The sequence below is a fragment of the Saccostrea echinata genome, unplaced genomic scaffold, assembly GCF_033153115.1.
Source record: "Saccostrea echinata isolate AGI-Se365-2 ecotype Australia unplaced genomic scaffold, CSIRO_AGI_Sech_v1 ptg000003l, whole genome shotgun sequence".
In the NCBI taxonomy this organism is placed as follows: domain Eukaryota; kingdom Metazoa; phylum Mollusca; class Bivalvia; order Ostreida; family Ostreidae; genus Saccostrea; species Saccostrea echinata.
Genome location: NW_026889752.1, coordinates 6,256,532 through 6,284,129, shown reverse-complemented (window position 1 = coordinate 6,284,129; position 27,598 = coordinate 6,256,532). Strand labels below are relative to the sequence as shown.

The window sequence follows — 27,598 nt, the reverse complement described above, 5'->3', positions numbered from 1 at the left end:
AACTGTCTACGGATTTTTCAGTTGTTTTTTTTTTTCGATCATGACAAGGCAAAATGATGGATGGGGAACACGCATTTTCTCCATAAATTTTTCAAAGTTTATTGGTAAAAAAATGTCCATGTTTAAAATATTTAAAACAATATGATATATAATTTATTATAAACGCAGTATACCATCTTTTATTTCAAATAATTGCTGCAGAGGGCAAATGTGTGAAAAGAAAAGATTTTTTATATTAAAACTTACACTTGCCCCTTTTTGATTATTTGTCCCTCACTAAGTAATTTACTAAACTTTATTGCTTTCTCTGAGAGAGAGAGAGAGAGAGAGAGAGAGAGAGAGAGAGAGAGAGAGATTGACATTACATAGTTTGTCGAAATGGGTATATTATGTCACATAATTGGTACCGTATCAGATTTAAAATGATTGTTTGATATTGTTTAACGCTTGATTGTATAATTTATGACCTAGTTTTACACACAGACTCCATCGCAGTCAATCGAATGCAGCTCTCCTGACAAGATGAATTGGAAATACACCATGTGCTGCATAGTATCATATGGTTTAAAAAAAAAAGAAAAAGAAAAAAAAAAGAAAAAGAAAAAACAAACAATCTATGTTACTGTGCTAGTTTTTTCATTAGATTTATTTAAAAATATTGAAAATTATTTGACAGCGTCTCTTTATGTTTAAAGATATTCTCGCTTACTCGTGTACAAATCCGCACAACTCTTTCCGTCTATTTTTTTTTTTTTTTATTTAACTGTTTGTTATTTGACAATAACTACGTAAACTTCTAAATATGCGAGTTAATATATATGACGTTTAAATTTTACATGCATTAAATATTTCTAGGAAATGTCTGCAGAATTATAAATGCTCTACAAAATGTAAATTATTTTATCAATTATAATATTTAGGAAATCGAAGTCCCATTCGTTTTAGTGAAATTTTATACATGGATTAAGAATGATACCTGTAAAACCTCCTCAATGATCAGTTACTATCTTCGTTTGTACATTTTCCAATTAACTAGAGTGTAAAATCACAAATTTTTGTGGTTTAAGTAAACGTAGGAGTTTGCGGAGATTTGATTTTGTGGATGAAGAATTGTTGAGTAGTTATGTATGTGACATTTTACATTTCGTGGTGGACATGAATTCGGGGTGTCTTCATACCTGGAAAACATAAAAAAGGAAAGACCTACGAAAATTAGTGATTTCACAAGAAAATATGTAACGGAGTAATATTTCCTTTTGGGATACTTATTTTGTTTTTCATAAGTAAATTTGTCCAGAAGTTTCTTTTCAACATTACGTACGTGCCTTTTCCATACATGAAGATGTTTAGAAGGAGTTAATGTTCAGTTGAGCATTACAATTCCCGATTATTTTCATCTAAAGGAATAATTCTTAATTTATCTCTATTAAGCAGATACAGTCAAAAGTAATATTGATAGTAGAAGCCGTATACTACATATTCCTCACTTCTGAATTCGGAAATTATTCATAACTTTTGTTTTACAAATAAACACGTGATGCATAAGAACATGAAAACTACTTTACTTAAATTTTATCAAGCTTAGTCCCCATATCATCTTTTTGGTAATGAAAAAATATAAATTTGTAATAGAGTACACAGCACAAAATCTTTGTTTTGCATAAATGTAACTTAATCTAAGATATACAGGTAAAATTTTATTGGTTAGTACATGTACATAAAGTAATTAGCAATCAATACAAAGGAAATATATATATATATATAAAATCTGAAATATAAAATAAAATACGTTTAAAAACGCTACAAAATACTAATATCTGGCTTCAAAATCTGACTGATTTGTGGGGATAATATTTCCTTTACAGAAATACATGTATCAATGATTCAAGTTAAAAATTCAAATTTTCAATTGAATGAGACACATTTTCAATTAATGTGAAATTGTATGGACGTAAGTGTGTGTTTATTTCGAGTATACAAAGATCCTATGAAAGTCAATAATGGTTCAAAGAATTGAATATTACAAATATGTTACATTGTATCTTAATTGACAATGAGTTCCATCTCTGACTCTGGATAGATTATGACATCTTCCTCCTTTAGGCGGTATTTTCGTCTACAGAAATGATCTGTAATAGCAGCGCAGATAAAATGACTCTCAACATTGGCTCCTGTTCTGAGGCGGTCGCTATGGACAAAAAAAAAACTTGTAATGAATAATAGCTATATTTGAAACTTGAATCAAGATGCGTGTTGCAGTTGTGTGCGTCTGCTATTAGGAATTACAATTCTTTTTGCACCTCTTTCGAATTTCTACTCGTACAATTACAAGTAAAAACCTCCTCCACAAAAGAAGTGTTTGGTCATTGCGAAACATGCTACGATGTCAAGTTAACAAAATGTTATTGAAATACAATGATTGGTGATGGGAATGGACTTACTTACAGAAACCATTCAACAGCAAACAGCATAGAAACTTCGTGTACTGGAATGTTAATGGCGGAGAGTACCATAACCACAGCTACCATGCTAGCACTCGGCATTGCAGGTAAAGAAAGTGTTGAAAAAGTGGTCAAAATTCTACAATAATATTTCATAAAACTCTTTAGAAACAATTAACAACACAGACAATCATCGGATCAACCAGTATTTTTCTCAATATCCTTATTGCTTTAGAATATGTAATTAAATAGAGTTAAAGTACTTTTTTTTTATTAGGCCATGAATGATCATGAAACACGTACCCTATGATTAGGACATTTCCAAATGTCAGAGTATAACCGGAAAATTTTGCAATAAACATAGAAGCAGCTGAAATAAACAGGGCACTCCCATCTGCATTCGATGAGCAACAAAGAGGTATGACAAAACGCGTGATCCGTTTGTCTATTTTATTAACATTTTCACATGCATGCAATAAATCGGGCATTGCAAGAGCTCTGAAAAATACATGTTTTAGATTTAATTATAGGTTTGTTCTCTCAGATTCAAAATACATGTACAAAAACATTTATTTCATGAGGTTTGAAGATAACACTTTTTTTTTCAAATTCAAACTCCAGAAAAGATAGCTTACTGCGATTCAATAATGAATTAATTTCCAACATTATCTAAATCATACACTTTCTTATCAAACTACGGATGAAAGCAGTTCTTATAACAGAATTAAAGTATACGACATAAAATGAGCACGTTAAAGACACTGTTGGAAACATATATCATGCCTATTTTTTTTTTTTTTAAATTAAAATGTATACTTACGATGAGCCGAAAGAGAATCCTATTAGCCAAGCCCGCTTTATACTAAGGATATGTTTGTAGGGATTTTTTCGTGTGAAAGCAAAATATATGAGCGGAAGAAGAATGGCTTGGCTAAAAAAGATACCCAAGGTAACTGTCAAAACGAAATATCCCAGGCTTATAAACGTCTCGGTGATGTCATTAGCACCTGCTAAGGAGGCAGCTGTAAGACTGGCAACGCCTACGGGGGTTAACCTTCAAATAAAAAAAATATTTCTTTTAAAAGCGATTAACCATTACTACTTTTTTTATAAATATCTTGTCGATGATTAGCCGGTGACATATAAGTATTATTAACATATGTATAATTCAAAAGAAATTTACCAGATAAACCATAGAAGAATTTGCAACACAATTTCAGCACTTATTGCAAAGAAGTCTATGAATATTTTGGCTTTTTCTTTAAATTTCCCAGCTGCAATTCCAATGAACATACAGGCCAATATCAGTCCTGGAAAATTGTCGAGTAACGAATGTTAAATGATGAAGTTACGTATTTCGATATAAAACCAATTTTTTCCACAATTTTTTTAAAAATAAATATCAAGCTCTTTTTTTATTCTATATTTACGCTGTCAGAAACGATAAAACAGATTTAGTGAGATTAAATTTCAATTCACATATTACCAAGTATGTTTGGTCCGTCAGATTTCCCGACAGTCTTGACCATTTCCAGTGTTTGCTTTTTATCTGCAGTGGTATTCGAAGAATTGCCAATATTCTTTTGTTCGATCCAAACAATTTCAGGCTTGAATTGTGTTTGTGTTTTGCGAAAAGTTGCCTCTACTAGGTTATCTGGTATAATATTTCTGTCAAATGATTCGAAAATAACAGTTGTGTGTATGAAACGTATAAAATATATTTCATGAACCATATGCGTTTTTCTTTGAAAATAAAAACTTTTAAGGTTTTGTTTTGAATATTGAAAATGTCATTGCTATCCTATGCATCAACTTAGAAAAATAAAGCTATAACATCCTTAGAGAAAAAAGGTGTCTTTATGATATTTAAAATAAAAAAAAGTGTTCCATACTATAAGGTTTTAAATAAATGTGCCTTTTCAATGTATATTTTGATTTGTGCAAAGGCTCATTGATCTATTTCATGTCGGAGCTCTTTGTCATGATCGAAATATCTAGAATGCAAATTTTAATTTACTAACTGATAGTTCGTTCGCGTGGCGCAGTGGTTAGAGCGTTTGCTCTAGAGTCGCCGAGTAAGGAGTTGATCCTTACGTTGCGGGTTCGAATCCCACTGCGGGACGTGGAGAGCGGTCCTTCGGAGGAGGCCGTATAAACCGAGGTCCCATGTCGCTGTAGATGCTGGTACAAAAAATATCCCCTACTGCTCAAAGGCTCTAAGTTACATGTCTAAATTTGCAGCCTTCCACCGGCAAGTGGTGGCGTCTCAATATCACTACTGGACGAAAAATGTGCTGAGAATCCCAAATTTTCCTGATAATGCTTGATAATTACTGATACGGTGCTGTTCTTGCTGATAAATACTGATATTTACTGTTATTATTACTGTCGTTGCTGATAATTTTAGTTGTTTCTGATAAATACTGATAATTACTGTCGTCTTTACTGTTGAGTCTGATACATACTGATAAATACTGTTGATGTGCTGTCGATGCTGAGATTTACTGATAATTATACTGTGGTCTTTGTTTTTAATCTGGGAAGGGCTAAAGAAGAACTGAGGGCTGTAAAAACCTTCAATTATTTCTTTCTTTGAATTATAAATTATCATTACGACATTTTCATATTTCTTTAAATGGTCTGCTAGTGACAAAAATGACGCTGATCTCATTTACTACAATACGGTTGTGAAAATGTTGACAATAAATAAATGAAACCTTCCGCGTATATTAAGCAAATGTTTTCTACCAATCTTTGAAAATTGTATAATTTATCTGTAAGCAAGATAAATGGAATTTTATTAATGTACTGTAAATAAAAAGAAAATAAGGCTATCTTTTTAAAAGATTCATCGATGCCCTCTCCCGTCTCAAAGATATTTGGGTAGGGAGGTCGGTGATGTTTTTTTTTTTTTTCAATAATAAGAAATAGTTCTTAATGGATGGAAAAAAATTGGGATAGAAAATATTTCCTGCAGGTTAGAAAAGTTTGATTCGCACGGTTTCACTTCGTCAACTGGTCAAGAGAGGACGACATTTTCTTTTTAAAGATGACCTTTCATATAGCAATTTTTGTTTTATCATTCCCAAAGACATTTATTTTTTTTTTTTTTTCATTTTTAAATGTTCGGTTTTCTGATCTCTGTCAAGATATTTGAAAATTTGCTCGAAAATGAGAAATGCTATGCATTTTTAAATTTAATAAAGAGATGAAAACAGAGGTGATTATGTTCAATCTGGAGGCACAGATTATTTATTTGTTTATTTGAACGTAATATAGGCTTTTTAGATTCTTCCAGAATATCTCTTCTACATTTACATGTACACGATACATACATGTGCAACCGGCAGATTGGGGGCTGATTAAAAATTAGTGCATGGTCAGAATCCCCAGTGTCAGAGCGAAGGTACACATGTGTTCATGTTATTTTGATGTTGGTCTCTTAAAATTTCATGACACGAAACATTTTTATTCAATAAGTTTTAAAATCTCATTAATTTAATTTTATGGAATGTGAAATAAATGAGACGTAATATAATATGTTTACTTAGTAAACTACATGTATATTTAGTCTTGTGTGGTCAAAAATTGCATAGAATGAATTGATCTTCATTGATAAAAAATCGAAGATCAGTCTCTGATTTGGTTGTATTGTGTACAAGTCTTCCGCCCCGGGGTAGAACGGGGTACAACTTGTATATTCCATGTAAATTGTAGTGGTCAGCGTAACAATGGGCACTAATTACCTATTGTTACTCGTCCGCGGCCACCGGTGTACATAATAAACAAACTACCTACACTGTACATGTACATGTACTTTCTTCTTTTAGCAGGAAAATCTTTACGGTCGCACGGAAAAAAAAATTATCCTGTAATATTCAATTTGTTGACTAATAAAATTGAAAATTGAAGAAAAAAAACTATTTAGCAAAATAGGACATTGTAGTACTAAGATAAAAAAGAAGAAAAGAAATGAAGTTATATACATACACATTGTACAGGTTTAATATTCAATAATTATTTTAATTCACATAAATCTACATGTATCTTTGCTCAGTATTTAATTTTATTTGTTAGTTTTATGCACATTTCTTGACATGCTTGAGATAAATTTAAAAGAAAATCCCGGGGAGGGGGCTACAGTCCCTGAAACGTTCTACTTTCCCACTTGAACGGTGAGCGAACGCTGAACGAACGGTGAACGAACGCTGAACGAACGCAGAGCGAACGGTCAGTGAACGATGTGTGAACGCTGAACGCAACTTGGTGAACGATGTGTGAACGGTGAACGGTGAGCGAACGCAGAACGCGAACGGAGCGCAAACGCGAACGCAAAGTGAACGGTGAACGAACGGTGAACGCAAGATGAACGATATATTCGGAATGCCTCTGATCTTTTCCTTGCATTGAAATTATTTTATTGTATTATAATGTCAGGTGCCAAAAAATAAATAAATAAATAAATAAGTAAACCAATAAATGAATGAATAAATAAGTAAATAAAATAAATTCTCCAAATTGTCCTAAGAAAGACGATTCATGCACATTAAGTTTTAATCACACGATTTTTAACGCATTAAAACATTGCAATGGTTGCCGAACGCTGAAGTATAAAAGATATTTTTTTAGTTGAAAAATAAAAATGTTTATTCTTATTTGATAACAAATCAGAGAAAACTTCTGACTTATAGAATGATTTAAAGCGATTGTAACATCCATTCATATATCTCCGTGTCAAGGCGATTTCATGTAAAGTAATGAAAAAAAATTAATTACAAAGATCAGTGGACGTTTTGCATTTATACGCTGGTATTTTAAATTTTTAATACAATAATATATTGTGTGTCATTTCTATTTTTCATTTATTGAGCAGATTTCTACATGTATCTGTAGATGGCCGTGATTATACTCGGACAAGATAATACAAAGATACGTATTCATATTATTTGTTATAAATTCAATTTTCAGAACTTGATATTTAAGTAATATGCTGTTATAATTTTTATTAAACAGACAAATATGAGAGAGAGAGAGAGAGAGAGAGAGAGAGAGAGAGAGAGAGAGAGAGAGAGATTCCGTTTTAGCCCCCCCCCTTCCTTTCAGGCTTCACTAAATGTTTGTACCTATATCAAACAATAACTCTGAAATTGTTTTCTAAATATATTATACAGTGAGAGTAACTTTTTTTTAAATCAACAAATCATATCCATCTGTTTGACAGTATTACTCGTTTTTATTTTCCTGCTTCAAGTTCACACGAAGTCCACGTGCTTGTCCTGTCAATCAAAATCATTCGACACTGTGCAGGTGTGAAAGTTTCGTCACATCAAAGACGAAGTGCGAGTATTTCCAACAAGTTATAACATTTATTTTTATCATTTCTAGATTTGATACCAACATTTGAATAATAAATGAATAAAATATATTGGGCATTAACACTTGAATTTGAAACATACTCTCAGCCAATTTCAAATACCATCGCCGACACGTGTACATTTTGAACTACTATTGCTTTGTGACTTTTTTAGATGCATGTTTGTTTTGAGACTGAATTTTTTGTTCTAAAAAAGACCTTAACTTTTTTTAAACAGGTTAATTAAATTTTTCTGGAAATACAGTACTGACTAAGTAACCGATTTAGGGGAAAGGGGGGTGGGGGGTATTAATCATATCGAATGGCAAACATATAAAGTTACGCTGAAGAAAGAATTTTTTTTCTCTATAACTATAGACTTTACTTACATGTATTATAGTAGCGAAAATTCTGTAGTGCATTACATTTTAAATAAATATTTCCTTTAAACACACTATCAATTTAATTCGTTCCAAAGATAATAAATTAACAGGATATCCGCAGTACTATGTATAACTCTCAGAACTAGTTCTATCATATTTTCTGTAGTAATTGAATAAAAAAAAAAAAAACGCGTTAGAAATAAATATTTTCGTAATTTTGCTGCGTAATTATTTGACTTGGATAATTATATCTCCATTAACGATTTGTCGCCTTGAACAAAACAACAAAATGTTGCAGTGCTTGAAGTATTTGCACATTGCCCTTAGTTAAATTTAATATTTCAGCATCGTTCTAGATAGGTACAGAATGAGCTTATAACAACATTTATTTTCCAGAGTAATTTAATAAATAACCTAATAGCTAAGTTAGAATAATAAAAATATATATCTTAGATATTTTCCCCCATGAAATAATGATTCTTTAAACACGATATGTTAGTTATTAAATTAAAAGATCTGTAACTCCTTACCTACAAAAAGATAAGTCCTTTCACTTGGGAGTTCCGAATGGCAATGAAAACTGAACGATAGGTGAACGCTGAACGCAAGGTGAACGCTTTGTGAACGGAACGAAGAGCGAACGCTGAACGCTTTGTGAACGGTGAACGCGAGCGCACGGTGAACGGTGAACGCAAAACTGTGAACGGAGAGCGAACGGTGAACGCACGGTGAACGAACGGTGAACGCACGCTGAACGAACGGTGAACGAACGGTGAGCGAACGGAAAAATGGGAAAGTAGAACGTTTCAGGGACTGTACATGTATTTTCAATTCTGAATCTCGGTTAACGATGGTGGGGCCCGTGAAACGGAGACGAGAAATTGATACGGAACATTTGACTTCCTCTTATAATTAAAACATTATGGAAAATGTACATATAAATTAAAAAAAAAATAGATGGTTTAGTGAAAGCAATTATTGAAATTATATTAGCATTAACTGTTCACAATTCAGAAACAAGGAATTAAACTCCACATCGCTCAGAATCCGTGAAAAAAATCTTTTATGAATTTTGAATGACAGTAACATGACATTGTTTATCGCACTCATGAATAAATGTTATAATAGTTCTGAATTTGGTATCGTTCATTGATTCTCTAAAATAATTTTATTCATGTATATAAAAAATATGTGATAAGTAATTATAACATGTATGACTTATTAAACATAAAACTAAAGAATCAATCTTGCACGTATCAGTTTTAAGTTAACAGTATTTCAACTCCCCCCCCCCCCCCCTTTTTGTGCAACAATAAAGCATAATCAAGTCGGTAAGCGCCCAGCCTGTACTGTCCGTTTATACAAAGGTCTCCGACAAGGAGAAAATAGAATAAAAAAACATTATAATCTCTGTACAAAACTACTTCTAATTTTACAAATTCATATCGCACGATACACAGAATGTACTAATAATTGACCCGATTATCAAAACGAAAGTAAAACTTATACACGTGGTTGACATGGGTGTTCCAGAACAGCAATTTAGCTAGACGGCATTAATGGACGAGAGCAACTTCAAGTTTTGTTTTATTTTATTTTGTTTTGTTTTTTAACTGACTGACCGCGTATAACATGTATAAGCAGTTATTTATTGATCTCCCTGATACCGGCGTATGTCCATAGACCTAACGCAGATTTATGTACTATTAACAAAGAGTTAAAGAAAGACGTGTATTTCATTGATTGAAAATCACACTGCATAAGATTTATAGTGTACTGATGACTTTACAATTAAAATTAAAAAAACCCAAAGATAGAAAGCTTCGATACCACACAATGATATCAAATTCGCATCGAGGACATAATCAGAGAACTAGAGCGCACTGGCTATATGTGTATAAAAGAGATTATTCTACAAATTAAAGATTTTTTTTTATTATTCAAACCTGTCACATTCTTCATTAAAAGGACATAGTGAACACAACATAAAATCAGAATAGATTTTTTTGTGAGATATATTTAATACTGGCTAAAGTGTCTTCTTAAAATGAGTTGTATGTAAATAGAGGGCAGGGGGGTCTCAACTTACAGAGCTCATACATGTTCAGTTCTCCACACGAAAAAATAAATTGACAATAACAACCATTGACTATATTAAAGATGTCCTCTTTAAGCTTTTGATGACAATACAAATACACGTGGAAAAAATATGAGATGGGTTTTTTTTTTAACCTTAAATAAAAACTTGTTTTAAAAAGTACTTGGGGAGAAAAACCATTGCAATAACAACACAATTATTATTTTCCGCAGATATTGAAAACTTTGTGAAATGAGAAATATAAAGGTAAAGAAAAACACAAACATTTATGATCTAATTTTTATATTATGATGTAAAAATGATTATAATAAAATTAATACATGAAATATGAAAACAATCAAAAATGTGACTTTTTTTTTCCAGAATATTTTTTTTTTGTTAGAATACTGTAATGATTTTGTTGATAAAATACTTTCTTTAAAACAAATAATCATTTCTTAGGCTATTTTAGTCCCTTCCCGGATTAAAAACAATGACCACAGTAATTATCAGTAAATCTCAGCATCAACAGCACATCAACAGTATTTATCAGTATTTATCAGACTCCACAGTAAAGACGACAGTAATTATCAGTATTTATCAGAAACAACCAAAATTATCAGCAACGACAGTAATAATAACAGTAAATATCAGTATTTATCAGCAAGAACAGCACCGTATCAGTAATTATCAAACATTATCAGTAAAATTTGGGATTCTCAGCACATTTTTCGTCCAGTAGTGTATGTTTGTTTGTTGTTTAACGTCACTCTCGAGAACTTTTCACTCATATGGAGACGCCACCACTTGCCAGTGGAAGGCTGCAAATTTATACCAATACTCGGTACGGAGGGCCATTGAGCAGTGAGGGATTTTTTTCGTGCCAACACCCGTCTCAATAAAAAAGTCTCGATGGGACGTAAATCAAAACAAACAAACAAACAAACAAAAACTAACAAATGTTTTAGATATTGTCTATTAAGAACTGGTATTTATAAGATGTATTACAGAGTTACTAAAAATTGTTACACTCTTTTTTTATTCAACTTCATATCACCTCCTAAATTGGTAGCAATTTTAAATTATAAATCTGAATAATTTAAGTTTAAAAAATTAAATATATCATCATGTATCTCTCAAAATTATTTAAATTTAAAACTGTTAACATAGGGTCATGGGACATGACAATATTAAGTAACATACTTACAACACTGTATATATTTTCTTATCACATGCATATCTCTTAAGTTGGGTTAAATATATAAGCTAAACATTAAAGTTGGATTGTTGCATCATTTCATGCTCCAAATTGTGATGTTTTACGTTGAATAGAAATCAATTTAAGAAGCAAATAATTGTAACTGAAAATGGGAACTTATGGACGTCATGAGACGCACGGAGCATCGATAGCGATACAGTGTGGTATAACACTGAGGAAAAATCGACCATGTTTTATGTTTCCAGTATTATCAATACCTTAGTAAATCTGCAAATATATCTTGTGGCTCAATTTTGTTGACCATTACTTTTTCGTTGTGTGCAACATTGACTCGTCCTACAAATGAAAGCATAAGGTAAAATTCGAAGATTAAACAGTCATGTATATACATGTAAGCTATGCATATCTATTGCAAAAGCAAAAACCATCATCTACATCATATAAAATATGATGTAAATGGTGGTTTCTGTCTTTTTCGCAATGGACATTATTGATAATGAAGCTATATACATGTAGTTATAGATTTAATTTATATCTACAACTATTTAACTTCATTATCAATAATATTCATAATAAAAAAGAGTGATTCACATTATAGAGAAATCAAATGATTGTATTAATTGGTGTTTGCTTTAGACGATTCTTATCTAACAATTTTATTTTTTTTTTAATGTAATTACATGTTTTGTACATTTTAAAAGGAATTATGAAGGTAAAAACTAGCAAATCGCCAAAAGTCGGTCCCATGTTTTAAATGCTGTGTGAGAATTTCACGCTGTTCTAAGCAAATATTATAATCGCAGAATAATTACTGTGAAGAAATTATTCGTTTTTTTTTTAATCACTTTAAGTGATGTAACTGATACGAAAAGTTAGACAATGCTTGTGATTCGAAGCAGAATTATATATTTATGAAATTTATGTATGAAGAATGAGTGACAACGCAAATACAGTCTCTCTTAGATAGGAGCATCAATGACGCCGGCGAACACAAACTTTAAGTGAACGGGACCTTTAAATGTAGGAACTAAAACTTAAAATGAAACTTGCTTCAATAAGTATAACGAGACTAACAATTGAAATTCAGAAAAAAAAATTAATGAAGCCTGAAATTATTATGAAAAGACCACCTTTAAATAAATTAATAATGAAACTTTGTTGTTATGCACGATTTGTATTTTTCCCTTTATTTCAGAGGAAACACACGTAGTTACATGTACATGTATGATCACCAAGGCAATTTCAACCAGGCTAAAATTGTTAACTTTTATACGAAATTCAATCGTTAAAAATATTTTCCTACAAAGAAAGTTTTTGATTTAATGCAATACATTGGTATCAAAAGACCTAGATGTGTCGCAATCTTCGTGGATTCTTGTGCACCCTTATACCAATTAATAAATTAGGGTTATCTTTCATTTATAGGTAAATTCCCTCTTCGGGAACCTGTAAAATTTTAGCAATCCATGAGAACTGGTCCCAACAAATTCTAATGATTCCACAAAATTCAATGAAAACTATGCAACTATAGATTAGTAGTTTGATATAAATATCTCCATTTACTGAAAATTCATTTTGTAGGCAAAGCATTAGTTTTTGAATATTCGATTGATATACATGTATATTGATACTTTGAAAACATTTTGTTTGTAATTACCTGGTTTGATGATATAAATAAGTGTTATGGCAATCATACAACCCAGCATGTTCGTAAGCAATATGTACGTGATGGATACCAGGCCTATTCTGCCGTTTGATTTTGGGTCTAAAGAAGCAGTACCTGGTAAAAAAAAAAGGGGGGGTGGTTTAAATGTTTTATTACAATGTATTATATTTTCGCAGCTAAATGTACTCTCATCATCTGACAAAAGTATTTAACATAACAGCGTACTTACTTAAAATTCACAAAATCTAGCTTAACTGACCTATTTTCAAGCAATATATTTTTTTAAATTACCATTTCATATATACAGATACACATGTATATATAATATCAAGCTTTTGAATTTTTATTTATTTATTTGGAATTTTTTGACATGTGTAAAATCTTTATTAAAAAGTCCATGAATTGTAAGAACGTTTGAGTCTCAAATACTAATATTTCAAACTATGAGAAAACAATCACTTACTGTGTATGACACTTGTAACAATGAGTGGAACGATCATCATTTTCAGCGACCGCATGAAAAGATCGCCTGGCATACCTTTGAAATATAAATAATATATCTATAAATATATCTCAATTATGTTGCATCAAACATTAATTTCTTACCATAATGCTGAAATCTGAGAATGGCTAAGGCTTGTGTAAAACTCTCTGTAAATTCATCTTCTCCGTCCACCATGCCCGTATCAAATCTCAATTTCATGTACATATTTAGTTTAATTTCAAAACCAAGATAAGTATAAGAAAGAATCAGGTATAAAACATTTTTTTACGATTTTATAAAATTCTACTACATATTGCAATTTATTTCTATTTAATCATACATTTCTTATGGAAAAGATGTAAAATCCTCTATGATTTTTTAATGGAAGGAACCTCTATCAGGTTGAATGTCAAAGCCTCTGCCCCGCCCCCCCCCCCCCCCCACCCCAAAAAGTCAGAGTCAAAGTACATGTAGCCTTATTCTTCACATAATTCACGCGAATTATGATTAAAAGATTAAAAGATCATCACGAACTACTGAAAATCTGATTAACAATATAAGCAAAAATGCAAAACGGTAGTACAAACGATTTGTAAATAATTTTACAATTCTATAAGATCGAAATCCAACTGAAGTACTTTTTGTTAAAGCAAGTACATATATATAGGGCTCATTCTAAAATATGTAGACTTTCAATACAATGTCGTGTTGCACTCAGTTGGTTTAAAATTTTTTTGTATTTGTATAAAATAGTTGCAAGTCATTATGTACCTAAATTATATCTTTTTAAATTCATGTCTTATATCTGCCTTCCTCAGTTTCGTTTCTTTATTTCAAAGAAGAGATTGATAAAGATATATTATTTATGTTCTTTGAAATATGTAATTTAATTTTATAAGAAAGCCTGCTGTTTTTGTCGAATAAAATTATTTCTCCCGAATTCACAGGATAAATCTATAAAAAAAATGCGCTAAACAGAAAAGGGTATAAATGCAAGAGATGATAAAAAGAGAAAAAAAAAGATAATTTAAAAGCACAGATGCCTATATAATGAAAGCACTATACCATAAAAATCATTCATTAAACGATACTTTACAGTTGTCGAGAATAAAGTTAACATCTAAAGTATCAAGAATAAAGCCTGAAAGATTCAATAAATCTGGCTCAAACTTTCTCTAGCTGAGGAAAACGTACCGATCCATTGTATGAAGTCCGCAGAAGGTCTAGCTTCACGAATTCCGAATCCGATTATAAATCCAAGAATGACTGCGAGAAATGTCAGCACAAACAACAATTGTCCATGAAGGATTCGTTGAATATTTTGAATACAGGACCTTCTCTTGTTGCCTTCGACTTTTATTTGGTTCTTTATCATGTGAATGAAAAAGAAACATTAATGTTGCAAAATTTATCAAGAAATTTTAATTTTAATATCATTTCATCTCTTAAATACAGCAATGAATAAAATTTACGCTAGTGAAAAGTAAAAGTATTATTGACACATCTGTAATCTTATGTGATTCTTTCCGTGAATTCTGATTTGATGTTTATTTAAAATAAATAAATGCTAATTTCAATTCTTGGTTGATTTATTTTACAAAGTTTTACAAACGAAAAGATATTAGAAGACCGATCAATATGCATGTCATTCTTGGCATTTCTTGACATTAAAGATCTAAAGATTTCGATGTGTTTTTTTTTTTCTTGTAATTTTGAATAAAATCCTTTAAAAGATTGAAGTTTCATCGTTAACAAGGACATTTTATTTTATTTTATTTTTTCCCATTTAAGGTAAGTTCATGTAGTCCTAAAATGCATCATTGTTAACAAAGCAATTTTCATTTTTATTCCATTTAAAATTAAGTATATGTACCCATTAAATACTGCATAAATGTACATCATTTCAACCTAGTTAACAATGTGCGACGGTATCGCTTAGCCTTGGACGCTTTAAAAAACAAACTATATACCATCGATTCTAATGTTATGGTCTACATAACTTTTTCTTAGCGTTCGTAGTTACTAAGCTATTAAGAGCATTATTAATGCATAATGAGCGAAGGAAAATGGAAATAGTTCAGTTCTCAAAATAATAAAATGCATCTTTAAATATCCAAGTAATGTATGTGCCAATGAAAGGCTTCACATGTTTGGATAATGAAGGTACACTATTTGAAATCAGGATCCATACACTATAATAGATGTACGTTTATTTCGTTCATTTCATCATTGAGAACTTGCAGAGGACAAATATCAAATGCACAGTATTTTTTACTATGCAGAAATAATCCATGTGCTCAAATTTCTTTTACTTGAAATCATGTATGGTTCATCAAATTAATTCACATATTAGTCGGTGCTACATGTAAGATGCAGCAGATAAAATATGTATATAGTTTACATCTAAAATTACAATTGTGGGTTCTGAAAACATTTAAAGATCCCGGAATACAAATTTTTGAAATTTTGGGCAAACTGATTATAAGATTGTTTTCTTCTATTAACCTGTTACCAATGTTAAATAAATAAATTTTTATATATGTATGGGTATTTGATTTCTTCCAATTTGTTCATTAATTGAAAGATGATCCTTCAGAAGAAGTAATTCAACAAATACATTTACTTCGCGTTTGTATAAAAATGAAAAAAACAAAACAAAACAATACGCTGTTAATTTTAAGTGAATGATTAACAGAATAATAAAATCTGCCAAATTTATAACTGTCCATATGATATTTAACTTATTTACATTTAGTTTGCCCCAAGAAAAAGTAGCAAAATAAATGATACAAGAATAAATTTTAAATGATACTTCTGTAGCTTGAATCAACTGTGTAAAAAAAATTGCAAAAAAAGTAGAACTGCAGTGTGTGTGTCTAAAGGATCCGTGATTTATGTTGATCCCCCCCCCCCCCCCAATATTCCTTTATATAGGAGGATTGATCCAAAATAATGTCACAACTGCTATAAAATCTTTAATAATCAACCCTCGTTTATACAATAATACAATACGAATTTATATTTAAGTCTACATTTAAATAAAATTATCAATATATAGTTTTTAAGAAGTTAAGGAAATGTTAATGAATGTAGTTTATACTTTGCATTATTAGTATCATTCGCTTACCTTTTTCATTTTTATACGATAGATAAGTGTATAAATCGTCTTTAATTCAGAATGTCATCTATGTCACAGGACTTCACAAGACTGTTTCAATGAACTAGAGCCTGCTCAGATGATTTATTAAAACTGAGTCCCGACTTTTAAGACATCGAAGATTTAAAACATTCATTTTCACGTTTCACTGGCTATTGGTCAAGAATGTGTGACAAATAATGTAAGATTTGAAATCATAACAAACTTAAATCCCCCGAGGGTTATTAGAATTTCGATGATCTTTTCACCGATAATTCAGATATGTACAAAAGAAGGCTGAAGCTTGACATCATCCGTTAACTCTAAATTCACAAAAAAAAATATTTCTTATTTGTTATATTTTTTTTTTTCAGGGTCAACCATGCTGTTAAAAGTTGCTACTAAAAATGTTTAATTTTCGTGATTTCCATTAAAATTGAGAATGTCTTGTCAAGTTGATAAATCATCCTACGTATAGAATGCATTGTTGGCATTTGTTTTCTCATTCTCTCAAACGGATTGACAATCTCTATTCTTAAAGCATTTTACATAAGAAATGTAGTATGGAAATCCAGTAGCACTAAGTTTAGAGTTAGCGCATTATGAAATTCTACAAGTGTCCTGGTGTTTTACGCCTATATTTATTATCTACGATCATCTATCGAGCAGACGATGCTATAGTAATTAATTAATTATTAGATAAGCAATATTGCCATTAGAATTATCTAGATAAAGCATATTTAAAAAAAAATCAACTTCATTCTTTACGAAAACCACAAAAAATTGAAATTAAAAAAATATGTTCTCTCCAGAAAAAATATGAATGTTATGGTGAATTTTATTTTCAAGTCAATATTCAATTATATTTTCAGAAGAATTATAATGATATTGGATTAGATTTCCATGAAATGGATTAAAGGCCCTGTCATATCCTTCAGCAAACATTTTTCTTCAGTATTAAAAAACATTTTTTCTTCAAAGTTATCTAATCTAAAAAAGATCAACAGATTAGTACATAGAGATTTTTTTTTTTTCGCAAAGAGCCTCACTGTAGATTCAAAGTACCAGACTTACCAGTGTTCAGTTGATTAAATTTTGATTGTGAATCTTTACCTTCACTATCAGTATTTCTTTTCAGGTAAATTTTACGTTAAATGTTCTATCACTGGAAAAAATCATAACTTATTATAAATTCAGGTTCCTCCGACCACGTGACTTTTTAACATAACTACTGACGCAGTCCTCCAACTGTTCACTTTTAAATGATAAAATAAGGGGCAAGACATGACACACGAACAAGTTAGAATTTTCCTTTTGTGTGCATGTCTCATGTGTGCAGCATGCTTAGGGCTCTATCGAGAGGAATTTTACTTCAAAACCACCAAAGAGGTAACGGGCGAACGTTTATATATGAATAAAATCATACAGAAAGAAAGACGCTCCGTCATAGAATGTGTCATACTTTGTGAAGAGACAGAGGACTGCCTTTCAGTATTTGGTTGTAAATTTGAAGGAGAAACTACATGCACACTTTTCAACCAATCATACGTATATGGCACGGAAACCAATTCGTCAACATGTAAACATTACACAAAGGTATGATTTTATTTTAATCATTTTCATTTAAATGTACCTGTCTTTATTGCGGGTCGCAATAATAGGTATGAATAATAACACAATAATATTAGTCTTTAAACCTGCATTTCACTTTGACAGCATCGAGACATGGACATTGAAGAAACAAGCAGCAACATAGACAATACATCTGTTACATTTGCAACTGACTTAACAACAACAAATACTTCATGTGAAAATCAAGTCAGTCCATTTATGATGAACAAGGGAAACGCAAGTTTTGGTACGGATATGTTATCAATCTTGGAATATCTTTGTTATGTTTTTGACACAGTTTTACCAAAACAAAAATAATTTTGTCATTAGAGTGGTAGAAACATTTTTTACCGTTTCCGTCAATATTCTGGCATTTTGGTGTTGATTAAGGACAACAACAAATATTTGGCATGCTTTATTGACAAGTTTTCTTTCTTAGTCCTGATTTTGTAGAATTTAAAACAGAATATTTAAAGAATACAACACTGTGGCAAGTCCTTAATCAATATATATCATTAAAATTAGAAAATATGATTTAAAAAGAAATACTTAGAATACAGTTCCCTTTCGGTGGTCTTTTTCTGGGCAACTTTTTTCTCTTTTTTAAAAACAAATATTTGGGTAAAATGGTAAGAATGTTGGAATATTAAGTAAAGTTAAAATTGTTGGTGTCATTTGAATAATATTATTTTACTGTTCTATTAGTATTGAATTAACTATGAAAAAACAAATGGTAAGAAAATGTTCTACTTTTACTTGTACTAATATTATAACACAACAACAACAACTACCAGGGGTACTACTACATCTACTACATCTATTGCTACTGTTACTACTTTTAATAGATGTTTATTTTTTTAACATGTTTAGGATGCAGTGACTGCGAATGTATTTTTTCTCAGACCTCGGAGTCTGGAGAATACATCATTCAGTTGGCAGAATCACTTGTGAGAGTATTTTGTGATTTCCGAAACGGACGTTCCTGGACAGTATGTATTGACTAATAGTTGCTCTGTTAGAACAACAGAAAGAAATTCAAAAGATATATAAGTCAGAAATCTTTCAAAATATCATTTATGCATGCATATGACTAGATAAATAGTGTTCTGAACAAACAAAATCTATTGATGAAAAAATGGAGGAAAAATGTAAATTATGAGTACTGCTTAAAGAATATCAAATATCTATGGATGATGTGTTGATAAAATCATAAAACTTTAAAAAAGAGAATCAAAAGCATCCAAAACGTATGACTTATCAACACTTTTCAATGCTCAACAATTCCCTACGATAAATTAAAATCGTTTCTCTGATATCATCGATAACTTAAAAAAAATAAGAATGGAACTTGCAGATTTTCAAATCTTGTCATTTGACATCTACAAACTTACTTCGTTAAGAAACATTATGATTCTTTACACAAAAAAATTGAATCTGACATTAAAAATTGCCTGGGTTCTTCATTGACAAAAACTATGTAGTCTTTGTACACCAGTTTCATCAACAATCTGGTTGCAAGCGTGGCGCAGTCGTTAGAGCGTTTGCTTAAGAGTCACAGCTTAAGGGTTGATCCTTACGTCGCGGGTTAAATTCCACTTTGCGACGTGGAGACCGGTACTTTGGATGAGACCGTAGGAACCGAGATCCAGCCTGTGCTGGCACAAAAAAGATCCCTCACTGCTCAATGATCCTAAGTGCCGAGTACAGGACTAAATTTGCAGTCCACCGGTTAAATGAAATGAAAGCCACCACAGAGTCTTACACATCACACAGAGAAAGATATTGATGGCAAACTTATAACTAAACTTTATGATGAACGTGATGACTTCAATTTTTCTTTCGTCAACTTCCCATGTTTATGTAGCAATATACCGATTTCACCTGCATATGGAATTTATGTCTCCAAGTACCGGTAGATTCAACGAGCAAGAACATGTTTTTCGTGAGCAAAATTTCTAAAAATCTACTGTTGTTGATACAGGGGTATCAACAATCTCGTTTTCAGTTGGAATTTCGCAAATGCTATGTTCGATAAACTGACCTTACAATACAATCTATGTTCACTGGCGTCTTTCATATAATTTGTTAGACCATCATTTTCATACTGCATTAGCCAAGGTTTCTCCCTAAACCCGATCAAGACAAAGGGCACACGGCGGATGTGACAGTTAAACGGGGATGCGTACACCTCCATGGTTCCTGATCCCACCTCTGATATTTTCAGAGGTTCATGTTTGCTGTGCTCACAATTTGCATTGATTCATTGGACTTTTGAGCATGATAACTGTTGCTTATTTTCATATTTTATGACTCAAGATTAATATTACGTTTGCAGTGCTGACTTTATATAGGTTTGAAAATGAAATCTATTTGACCCTTTTTTCATATTTATAACTTTTAATGAATCAAATAATTTCGGCAAAATACAATATCTTTCAGTTGTTTTACAAATTATTTCTCATCTGAAGAAAATGTTTTAAATTTTCTTTAAATAGGTTATTCAAAGGCGTGTAAATGGGTAGATAAGTTTTAAAAGAAACTGGAAAGAATATGCTGAAGGATTTGGTTGCTTAGACACTGACTTTTGGATTGGTAATTTATTTTTTATTTGGGATAGGTTACTTTGATATGATCTAAACGCATTCAATATCAATTAAGATGCAAGCCACTAATGAAAATGATGTAATGTTTATTTAATATACAAGTTAAATTTTGTAAAATTTGCAACACTTAAACATTTGTATGAAAGGGGAAATATCATATCAACAACGAAGACTAAAATTATAAAGTTACTGGATATTTCCTTTGCACAGTTCAAAGTTTGCATAAATTTAAGTTGTCCCACGACACAAATACATGTATGTTGTTATCGATAAAACAATCCTATCGAACATTTTCGGATTTTTTAAAAAAACAAATTTCAAGTCATTGCATATTTACACTTAGATATATCAGAGCGCTTACTAGGATTGATTCTGTACAACTTCAGACAAAACAAATTCTCCAATAAATATATTCCTAAGTGGTCTTCATGGTGGAAGCTTCTTTAGCATAAATCAAAAGTCCTGTAGACTTTACATTAACACTGAATAACGTAGTTTTGTAAATTTTCTTCGTCTTCCATTTCTGTATATATTCCATATTTGTGATTGAATAGTGTTACATTGCACTCCTTTCAAAAAACTATATTTCATCGGTGACTTTTTGGCTAGAAGGTAAAAAAGACTTAAGACAGCTTTGAAATATTATTCGATATACGTAGACAAACGCAAAAAGAAACATTACATGTAATTGATAGTTCCTTGCATTAAAAAGTTCAAGAAACCACGAGACGGCGCTTATGCACATTTTCTGAGTAAATTGGCAAAATTCGGATGATGTATGACACGATCAAGTTAATATGTATCAACCTCATGATTTTTTTTTTTTTTTTTAAATATCTTATTTTATTCAATTCTTTAATTCAGGAAACAAGGTCATTCATGTTCTGACTCAAAATGACCATAAACGCCTCCTTAGAGATTTGGAAGACCACAACGGTGTCCATCATTATGCACACTATTCTGACTTTTCAGTTAAAGCTGTGGCGGAAAAATACAAGTTGTCCGTGAAAGGATTTTCTGGTAATATATGTAAGTATCATCCAAAACACTTTTTATATATTTCTAATCGACGCATATATATTTTATCTAAAACTTTCTGAATTTTTCAAATGTCTTAGTATATTCTCCTCCAATTCATAAATATCATGTGCCTTTCAACATTTGCGACATTCTCAACTCTGGTAAATCAAGAAACACTGCACGTGAACACACAAAGAATACCTAGAATTTTCATGACTGATGTATTTTTCATACTTTATCTACAAGAATGCAGCTGCACAACAAAAACTAATCTTTTCGGTCCTATTTATTAATTTCAGGTATAGAAACTGTAGTTTAGGTCTTAGTGCTGATGGGTTTCTGTTAAGATAATAATGTTTAATTTTCTGTGGATTTTAATTTAAAAAACACAAGATGGTAACGTTGATTGCTGAAATTTACATATTCTTTGAACACACACGCTTCTTGGGCCTATTTTCTACGTAAAATAGCAACTATAAGTCATTTTTAAGTGTTACTATACGGTGTTCACTATTCATCTTTACACAAACCAAGCAAAAGGTTACGCCTATATCAAGTATATTGCTCATTTCACTCAGTGCACACGAATCGAACGCACGTACATGCATGCGCGTGCAGAATGACCTTTATTGTGAAAATCTACTTTTATAAGTAAAAATATTGTTCTTATGGTAATTTCATCTCGCAAATTATAAATGTCACATTAATGCACATATTTATTGATGTAGATGCCTGTTTTATGGGACTAGACATCATGAGAATTCAAATTGTACTATCATTATTAATAGTAGCTATACTATGAAGCCGATGATATAATAAATATTTCCTTCAAATGTGCATTAAGTAGAGGAAAGAAATTAATCCATACTAATACAATTTCTCAGTTCATGTCTGTTCTTGTAAATAAAAAAAGTATTGAAATGTATTTTGACCATTAACACGAAACGGTAACTTCTTAAATAAACATCAGGCATTAAAAATAGCAGAACACAAGCCAGTCAGAAATTGTTAGAATTCCACAAAACACAACAATCAGTACTCCAAATTTTTATCTTTAAATGTATAGAATCATAAATTTTTAGCTTTAAAAGTATAGAATTTTCCAGTTTTATCCAATAATAGGTCGCGTTTACATTATACATATTCAAAATTGATTCGCGACTTTGTCAGGCACATGTACATGTATTGCACCAAAACCTAATCCAAACTCAAAATGATCATTATTTAACTTTCCAGAATAAGTTATACCTTGGCTTTTTATTCAACAAGCAATAACAAATAAAAGTTGAATAGCAAACTCCCTTATGCACACTTTTCCGTCAAATTAAAAGTGATATATATATATATATATATATATATATATATATATATATATATATATATATATATATATATATATATATATATATATATATATATATATATATACATAAACTACTCCCATTAACCTTTAAGCAATAAAGGAATATATCATTTAATCATTTTTATGGGAAATCCATGAATTTCAATCTTGATTTGAGCTCGTACATCACTTACACTTAATCCAAATCTCAAAATCACAATTAATTTAAAATAAAGTATGAAAGATAGTTTATTGTTTGTTTTGGTGCGTATTTTTTCTGATTAATATACAGTTCCAAATACAGGTACCACCAAATATGATATAATGTAATGAAAAAGCCCTGAAAACAAAACATGCTGTTGTTTAGATAAAACAACATATTAAAAGCGTAAAGAACACATGAAACTGAATGCAAATGAAATTAACTATCAAACACAATAAAGTTTAGTTTTTAAAGATATCTTGAATGTTTGTAACATTAATATGAATTAGCAATAAATCCATAAATCATAATCTAATATTGATTGCACTCATTGAACAGCCTTAATAAGATTAAAACATTGTTAACCCTGTTTTCTTTTCTTTTCCACGAAAGTTGATGCTTTTGGATCTGTCTGTGAAAGATATTGTCATAACGACATGATGTTTTCTACCTATGATCAAGACAACGACGGAAGTGCATCCAAGTCATGCGCAGTAAACCACAATGGATGGTGGTTTAACGATTGTTATCGTTGTGCCCTAAATGATGAAAAGATTGGTTGGTGGACAGCAGACCATGGAATTCTGTATTTCAGAAGTGTCAAAATGGCTCTCGCGAAAACACTTTAAAAAGGATATAGTGCATTGTTTCTAGAGATGACTATCAATTGACAACATGATGGTCATAAGTTCACTTGTGGTGAACATTTTGATTTTTGCGTGATAGATTTGAATGAAGAATGGCAATTTATAGATCCTTATAAAAACCATTTACTATGAATGATATTCAAAATTGGCTATAATGTCAATTTTTTCCTATTATATGTTTATTGTGTATATTAAATTAACTTACTGGAATATGAAATTCTGATTTGCTCCCATTCTACGAACAGTGTAAAAGTGTGCAACATTTTATAGATTTGAAATAATCCTGTTTCATGTTTTTAAGCAACGAAGAGCACCAACATATTTTTAGAGGAGAAATCGCTGAGTTTGTTTCTTTGTTTGTTTTTTTTTTTTTTTTTTTTTTTATTATTATTATTATTATTATTTTTTAAATGAACTGATGAGTATAGTATAGCATGTTTAAGCAGATCGATACATGTCCTTTGATAATTGTATCGTTTGAACATTTAAAGGTTTCCAAGATAATATCCAATTAAAAATTTATACGGATATAAGGATGGCAAAAGAAAATTCGTATAAGATGATTTCCGCCTTGATACATGTAAGTGATCAAATAATGATCACTTTTAAGACAAAAATGAAAATTTAATACCTTTTCTAATACATGTTCTGTTTGCATGAATACATATACTATGGATGACTTCAAATTATTAATAAAAACATTCTCTATCAGCTTCTACTTGTTGAAAAGGAAACTTATCAGGGAAAGCCAAGGACTTTTTTTTCATGTTTACTCAAAATTTCATTTGTAAATATGTTGAGTAATCTAACAAAAACAAATTTAAAAAATCGATAAATGAAATGAAGACCTATCTATCTATCTATCTATCTATCTATCCATCTATCTATCTATCTATCTATCTATCTTTCTTTCGTTCTTCCTTCCTTTCTGGATTGAACAACAAGTCTAATGATGTAAAGTAGCGATCAGTATACATGTAAATGTAGCATATGGCGATGCAATTATGCCTTTAAACCATGTTTGCCCAGGGTTACCAATTCTATCTAAAAACCAAGTCACTTATTGCTTAAATGATCAAAACTATTTTATTTGTCTTATATGCCTTTCTCAGCAGAAAATAGTCAAGTAAAAATAATTTGTTCTTCACAACAAAAATGTAGGAAACTATTATTTGATTTATTTTCTATTTCATGTATTACTTAAGATTGATGTCAGAATTCAGAGAATTCAGTTCACAGAAATTACTTGAATTACACGTAGTTACACTCTAGTTTAGTATATTTCATCAATGTTTACTATAAAAATTCATTAAGAGCCCCCTTGTTCTCGATCCTAGTGAAACATGAACTTTAATAATCTGTTTACTTCTTCGACATATTAAATATTTCTGTACAACTGTACATTTATGTTAGCTAATGAAATGGGCTTTTGAATTAAGGCTACAATCTCAATAAGAAATTACCTTATTAGCAATGCAAAATAAATGTCACCGAGTTGACAGGTGTCTCAATTGCCACGTGGTAAGAACGCTCGCGCAGGTCAGAGGCCCGTGGTCCGAGGCCCTGTTGAGACTTGATTTTTCACAACCTGTGGCATAAACAGTACTATTTCTTCCCATATTAAGTTCATTGCATATTTCTGATTACACAATTTTTTTTGCATTCAATAATTAACTATATTATTAACACTATAACATCAAAACAGATTCTCACCAGGAATAAGAATTCATAAGAATTCATATATTACATAAAGCGAGATGTTATTGGTGATTGTGATAATCACAAACGACCATGCATACATTTATTTCAGATAATTGTCCTTTATGTAATTTCTGATTGTATCTTAATTACGAGTTTTTGAAATATTGAAAGTATAGGGCATTACTACTGAGTTTGAAAATATGTTTCTTTAGACACCAGTATGTGTACTAGACGTTGCCGAAAAGAAAAAAAGACTGTCAATGTTTACGTTCATTAAATAACTATGTTAATTGTTACTATTTATTTTAATTAATTCTTGTTACTATTTATTTTAATTAATTCGAACGGGGGATAGCTCAATTTATAGTATTACAAAGGATAAAAACAGCCCACGGTGTTCTCGTCAAGATTTGAAAAAATGTCAGGTCTCTTCACTAAAATTAAACATAAAGAAAATAACACTGCGACTGAAATAAGATTCTAAATAATACAAAATGAAAAATAACCCAAAATGAAGATTATTCATTTTCATATAATTATAGAAACTATGATTTACTATAAAGGCATGATAACTTAATGGTAAGCAAACAAAAATATATTTTAATCGATAATATCCTATTTCAAAATGTTTCGATAAAATATGAAAACTTACCTCTTCCAAAATAATAGAATTTATTTCAGATCTTCATTACACAGGAAACAACTGTCACTAATTTCGTTGCTCATGGCCTTCAATCCAGGATGTTTGATTGAACAGATTAAAAACAGGTCGAGCACTACCATCGATATATACATGTACAAATAATCTGCGATAAAGGTCAGTGATTCACTTTACTAAGAATTTAGAAATTAAACCACACATACAACTAAACATGAACAAAAAATGACACTTTATTAAGGAATGTTACAGTTAATAGTGAGTTGCTCATTAATCTTATTTAGTAATCTATTATGATATTTTTGGGGCAATGAAAGCAATGAAAACGTCACCCTAAAAATGGATTTTAGATCTTTGAAAGAAACGAGTTATGGTCTCCTTTCACTTATGGTCATCATTAAGTCTGTGATGTCCCCTTATGTCAGCTAAACACACTATTTAATGCTTTTACAGACACGGGTCAGTATTACCTAAACCATCACAGAATCTTTGAAATGTGAGACGGACTTTTTCCTTATGCTTAATATTATTTCTTTGCATAAACTTTTCTGTGTACAATGATCTGGACCCGAATATTCTAATATGGAAACAAATCCGAGATTTTCTAATGAAATATTATTTAGACAACTTTTTTGTTGTAATTAAATAGATTTAAAAATGTATACAGGCGAATTGAATTGAAGGGTTCATGATTTTTTTTTTTATGAATTGCAGGGGATGCTTACTCCTCCCAGGCATCTGATCCCACCTCTTGTGTTCCCAGAGGTCCGTATATTTACCCTGTTCACAATTGATAGTGTTTATAGGGTTTTATGAGACTGGTCTCTGTTCGTTTATATTCATCATTTACATTTTTTTACCGGAAATAGCAAGCACCTGCGATGCACACTCAATTCTCCAAACTCCAATTTATGTTCGTGTTAACAGACATAAAACGTTTAAGGAAATACTTCGTAGTTTGATGATGCATGCACGCAAGTGTGTTTATAGTAACTGTGTCATTTAAAGTGCTAGAAATTAAAAAGATATATCAGTTTATTTCAGAGGCTATTCAT

General features: G+C 30.8%; 2 protein-coding genes and 1 long non-coding RNA gene across 4 annotated transcripts; 2 read left to right on the top strand and 1 right to left on the bottom strand.

Annotated features, from left to right (window-relative positions):
- Nucleotides 1–1,709: 1,709 nt before the first annotated feature.
- On the bottom strand, nt 1,710–16,844 carry LOC133178537 (excitatory amino acid transporter 1-like). 2 transcript variants are annotated; one of them, XM_061313239.1, is made up of 11 exons: nt 16,751–16,844; nt 14,818–14,989; nt 13,603–13,677; nt 13,131–13,253; nt 11,731–11,809; nt 3,928–4,109; nt 3,625–3,751; nt 3,262–3,495; nt 2,745–2,939; nt 2,446–2,580; nt 1,710–2,188 (listed from the first exon to the last, which is right to left on the bottom strand). In XM_061313239.1, exons 1-11 carry the CDS (start codon nt 16,757–16,759, stop codon nt 2,044–2,046), a joined length of 1,476 nt encoding a protein of 491 aa, XP_061169223.1. In that variant the 5' UTR covers nt 16,760–16,844; the 3' UTR covers nt 1,710–2,043. The 2 variants fall into 2 exon arrangements, with proteins under 2 accessions (XP_061169223.1, XP_061169224.1); XM_061313240.1 differs by lacking the exon at nt 13,131–13,253.
- Nucleotides 16,845–18,043: 1,199 nt separating this feature from the next.
- LOC133178760 (uncharacterized) lies at nt 18,044–18,688 on the top strand. The gene is made up of 2 exons (XM_061313469.1): nt 18,044–18,355; nt 18,476–18,688. The coding sequence occupies exons 1-2, from the start codon at nt 18,044–18,046 to the stop codon at nt 18,686–18,688; spliced, it is 525 nt and encodes a 174-aa protein (XP_061169453.1).
- A 586-nt stretch (nt 18,689–19,274) lies between these two features.
- LOC133178797 (uncharacterized) lies at nt 19,275–24,853 on the top strand. The gene is made up of 4 exons (XR_009720034.1): nt 19,275–19,359; nt 20,866–20,962; nt 21,838–22,002; nt 23,931–24,853. It is a non-coding gene; the product is annotated as an uncharacterized LOC133178797 (long non-coding RNA).
- The last annotated feature ends 2,745 nt before the right edge of the window (nt 24,854–27,598 follow it).

Bases quoted from the DNA above. Each gene is read 5' to 3' on its own strand.
- LOC133178537 (XM_061313239.1), bottom strand. The intron at 11,810-13,130 runs GTAATTACAAAC...TTTCATTTGTAG, and splicing joins TATTTATATCATCAAACCAG to GACGAGTCAATGTTGCACAC. The intron at 2,189-2,445 runs GTAAGTAAGTCC...TTTTGTCCATAG, and splicing joins TTTGCTGTTGAATGGTTTCT to CGACCGCCTCAGAACAGGAG.
- LOC133178760 (XM_061313469.1), top strand. From the start codon at position 18,044: ATGACACACGAACAAGTTAGAATTTTCCTTTTGTGTGCATGTCTCATG. The intron at 18,356-18,475 runs GTATGATTTTAT...TCACTTTGACAG, and splicing joins CATGTAAACATTACACAAAG to CATCGAGACATGGACATTGA.